General features: G+C 40.6%; 1 protein-coding gene across 1 annotated transcript; it reads right to left on the bottom strand.

The window, feature by feature from the left end:
* Positions 1-6: 6 nt before the first annotated feature.
* On the bottom strand, positions 7-527 carry SF3B5 (splicing factor 3b subunit 5). Its single transcript, XM_085318084.1, has one exon. It carries the CDS (start codon positions 325-327, stop codon positions 67-69), a length of 261 nt encoding a protein of 86 aa, XP_085174210.1. The 5' UTR covers positions 328-527; the 3' UTR covers positions 7-66.
* Between the last annotated feature and the right edge of the window lie 3,940 nt (positions 528-4,467).

Raw genomic sequence — 4,467 nt, 5'->3', positions numbered from 1 at the left:
CCCCGCTCCCCTCCTGCCGAGGCCGGGCGGCGGCCGCCCCCGGGGCGGGGAGCCCGGCGGGGCGCGCTAGGACTCGTCGGGCTTGTCGGCCGGCGGCCCGCAGGGCTGCAGCATCTTCTCCATGAGGTTGAAGCGCACGCGCGCCTTACTCTCGTTCTCGGCGATGGCGAAGTAGTTGAGCAGGTCGAAGTGGCCCATGTAGGAGCAGTAAGAGTCCCGGTGCTGGTTCACCAGCCACTCCCACTTCGTGGTGTCGGCATGGCCCGTCCCGATGTACTTGGACTGCAGATGCTCCAGCTGGCTGTGGATGGTGTAACGGTCCGTCATGGTGGCACCGGCAGCGGCAACTCACGGCACCCCGCCCTTCTCCGCACCGCGAAATGGAGAGCGGAAGTGGCGTAATCCACGCCCTTTGCCCCTTCTGCTCACCCTGACTACAGAACAGGAGATAATTTTCTAGCTCACTCTTTGGGCTTTCACCGTTTATTTCTTGCTCTGTTGTTTGATTGAGACAGAAATAATAATAAAATAATCCTCCAGCTAGCTATTTATTTTCTGCCGCGGGGCATGATGGGAGGGCGCTCGCCGACGGAGCACAGTGCGCATGCTCCGTGCCCTAGGCGCATGCCGGGAGCGGCTGTACCGTCCGGCCCGGCGCGGCACGCGCGGCGGGGGTGGGTGGTGCTCGGGGCCGCGGAGCGCCATCTCGGCCCGCCGGCGGGGCTTGCGGCCGGGCAGCGCAGAGCAGAGCTCCCTTGGCTGTGCAAAATAAGCGGGGTGTGTGTGTGTGTGTGTGTGTTTGCGGCGGAGCTAAGGAAGAAAAGGAAAGGGTTTGGTAGAGCTTCTTAAATTAATGCCTGAAATCTAAATCATGCAGCAGAAGCCAAGGCCAGCCTTGAGGTGGTGACAGGCTTAAGAAGTTTCCTAAAGTTATCTGAAATCCAAGAAGCCATTAGCTAACTGATGTAATAGCGTTATTACAAGTGTTCAGTTAGATGGATTCCTTGAAGAATTCTAAGCAAAGCTTGGATGAATTTTATYCCCTGAAATTATTAAATATTAATATACTGTGTAGTAAAATCATTTACTGCCGATTTAATTACTTTAATTCAATAATMCAATAGTAAGCCAAATTACAGAACTCTAGGCCAAGACCTGTAATACAGCATTATTTGAAAAATAAATACTTGAGGATTAGTGACTAATTCAGTCTTATATTCTAAAACTAGATACTAGGCTGAGTGGCTTTAATTTGTAGTTATTCCTTAATTCACCTATCTGAGAATCAGATAAGCAAACCACTTTAAAATCTGACTACAAAATAYCTTAGTAATGGGTCATTGGGGACAAAACCAGAAAGTGTTTGTTAAGGAGACTTCAGCAAACAGGAAAGCAATACCAGTGAAATCGTTCTGAAAGCTGATGCTATAGGGCACAGTTTATCCCAGTTCCTGATACTATCTCTGTAAAAATTGCATCTTCATGTTGCTTTCTAAACAAGTGGTACGGGAAGACTTGTATCACTATTTTGTGATCCATTCCTTGCTGTCCTTGTAAGCACTGTGTAGTTAAAAGAAATCCACAGAAAAGTTCTATGAAAACCTAGATGTTTCAAAAACTATTTTTTAAATTTGAGCACCATTTAAACCAAGGACACAGAAGGCACATCAAAACAATACCCTAAAGTGTAAGGGAGTGCAAAKATCTAAATGAGGAAATTTTTTTAGTAGGATCTGCTGAGTCGTTATCAAGGCTTACTTAGCAGGAAGCAGTTTTACACAGCTGGAAACAGCAATAGTATTCTGTAGTTGCTTCCAGAGAGACGAAGAGGGGAAAAGGCAGATGCATTTGACGTTTGAGAGGTTGGCAAGGCCCTGACAAGCTTTACTTGATTTTCAGATTTTATAAATCTGGGCCAAAGTCCTTCAGAGAGGAAACTCACTAAGGTAATAAAGAACAAGAAGTGAAGTATGCGTTCAAAGGCTAACACAGGCTGAGAGGAAGCCAATTTGTTTAATTTTCCTGAAGAGACGGTAAGGTTAAACAAATAAAAATAATTTTGGAGAAATCACAATAAGCGCTTAAGATACTGACACAACTGGAGARACTGAGTGATTCAGATAATCATCAAGACTTCAGAGAGATGATCTCATAAAACTAGAACAGAATTAACATTTAGAAGTAGCAGATAGTTCCTGTTTCAGAAGTCTGCTCCAAACTTTCTAATATTGGAGGCCTCCTGTTTCATCACGGAATTGTTTGTTTACATGATTTGGTGGTTTATAACTTGTTTTATAACGTCTTCATTCTCATTACAGCCTCAACCTTAATCCTACAAATTGTGCAGTTTAGAACAGTGAACTACTGAGACTGGGTATGTGGTTATGGAGGGTGAAATGTGGATGATCTTCATCAGGCAAAAGCAAAATGTTGTTTTATTTGCTAGAATAAACCACTTTGAAATGTTCGAGAGAAACTTTTTTTGTGGTGAAGGGATATGCAGATGCAAGGGGAAGGACAGAGAAAGACGTTTTCTGGCTATTGAAAAACTTTCATTTCTTTGTAAAATGGTACCTTTATGAAGAGCAGGAGTGTATCAGGGACAGATATTCTTTTGACTTTTGACAGATATTCAGTGACAGCACAAGGACATGTAGGGCTGGTCTCAAAGTTGCTTTCCAGTTACCATATTTGAAGCTCTAACTGAGAGATTTGTTGATTAAAATGATCAGTCAGTGTTCAGAATAGAAAAGATGCCCTGAAGCTTGTCCGTATCTTGCAGCTGCTGTAGGAGTTTGTGAAAGTAGTAGTTGAATTAAACCAGGCAAATGTTAGAATTTCAGTTCAAAACAAAGATTCTGAGAGGGAAGTTTAAACTTGACATTTTCAGCAGGATTGGTAGTGGGCCAGACTAAAACACTGAATTCAGACATCCAGAACTCTGAGAAAAGGTGGGCAAAAACTACATTATATATTGGCTTTGGTCAAAACTCATTTGAAAACAAAGGACAGGTTAGCCAATACTAGGAAGAAAATATAGATAATAAAAATACTAGCTAAAAGGCAAGTTAAAAATCTATATAAGCAATTACTTAAATTTAAAGTAAATTAAATTTAAGTTTCACATTAGAAATACAGCATTTCAGCTGCAGGAGGATTTTTGGAGGATTACATTAAATTATACTCAGTGAATCTTCATTTCTTTTCTACCAAGAAATAAAATATGGTTTTGGGTCATGGTTTCCCTGTTAGGTACATCCTGTGCAAGGCAGATTCCTGCACCTGTGCACTTCCATTTTTAGAATCAGAAGATTAGGGACAGAAAATTACAAGGCAGGGGGATGTATGTATGTGTGTGTGTATATATATATATGATATATGTATGTATGTATGCATGCACAGATATAGATGCATTTAGAGAGAATTATCATCGAGTTGTAGCCAGTGTGTGTGTTTAAGATTTCTGAATAATTTTAGTCATATTTTATATTTGTCTTGGTCTCTGAAGTCTTTATATGTTCATAAATAATTAGCTTCTGGAAGTGACTGATAATTACTTATGGAATTCACATAAATGTGTATACTTAAATGCTGAAATAATCTTACTTGGAAATTAAAGCCGTATCATTTCAAGCAAAGTTTCAAATGCTCAGAAACCAGCAGACAGATGCATGCAATGAGTCGTAGTCACCACTGGATGTCAGAATTTGACCCTGCATAAACTCTGTTACCTACAAAATGTTAGTACGTGGTTGCTGCTGCAAAGTTAATAGTGGTAGGGCAGCTGAAACAACAAAGAAAGTGATGGGGATTATCTACTTCAAGATGTATCTGAATTTTTAAATTTCACCCTGGCTCTTCCTGTAGTAGGCAGGAATAACACTGTTTCTTCAATAGAACATATTATTCACACTTAAACATAAATACCCTCCCCCACAAAAAAGGAGATGGAACGATTTTCATGCATAAATGCAGCACATGCACAGAATGATGATAAGATAGAGAGGAGGGGGGAGTCATTTTTTCCCCCCAGAAATTACTCTATTCTTTGCTATATTTATTTATTCTACAAATACAATTTAACAGTGAAAAAATACTTGAAGATTGCTTTAGCCTGGAATGATGGTGATTCTATCTGTTAGAATTAAATGCTGATAAGAAAATCATGTCTTTATGTGGAAAATAACCTTGTTTGTAAAAAAAATAATAAAAAAGTGGCATTTTCTTCAGAAATACATTGCTGCTTCTGTAACAGGGTTCTTAAACCATTATTTGCAGAGGTCATATTATCACTTAGCAATTTTAGGCTGCAGAAATTACCTTTCTTTAATTGTATCGTCTTTTTTCCCCCCTCAGGCTTCTCATGTCATCACATACACTGTGAAAGCCTCCTTGTAATGTACACAGTTTGTCAAATGCTATTAAAGCCTATAAACATTAACAACCTCAGGATGTCTATGCTTTGGC

Source organism: Rhea americana, unplaced genomic scaffold (assembly GCF_003343005.1).
Source record: "Rhea americana isolate MKP2758 unplaced genomic scaffold, rheAme1 scaffold_518, whole genome shotgun sequence".
Lineage (NCBI taxonomy): Eukaryota > Metazoa > Chordata > Aves > Rheiformes > Rheidae > Rhea > Rhea americana.
The sequence above is the reverse complement of the archived record's forward strand: the minus strand, read 5'-3'. Positions and strand labels throughout refer to the sequence as shown.

What these genes read in the sequence shown, in the direction of transcription:
- SF3B5 (XM_085318084.1), bottom strand. Translation starts at nt 327, where the DNA reads ATGACGGACCGTTACACCATCCACAGCCAGCTGGAGCATCTGCAGTCC.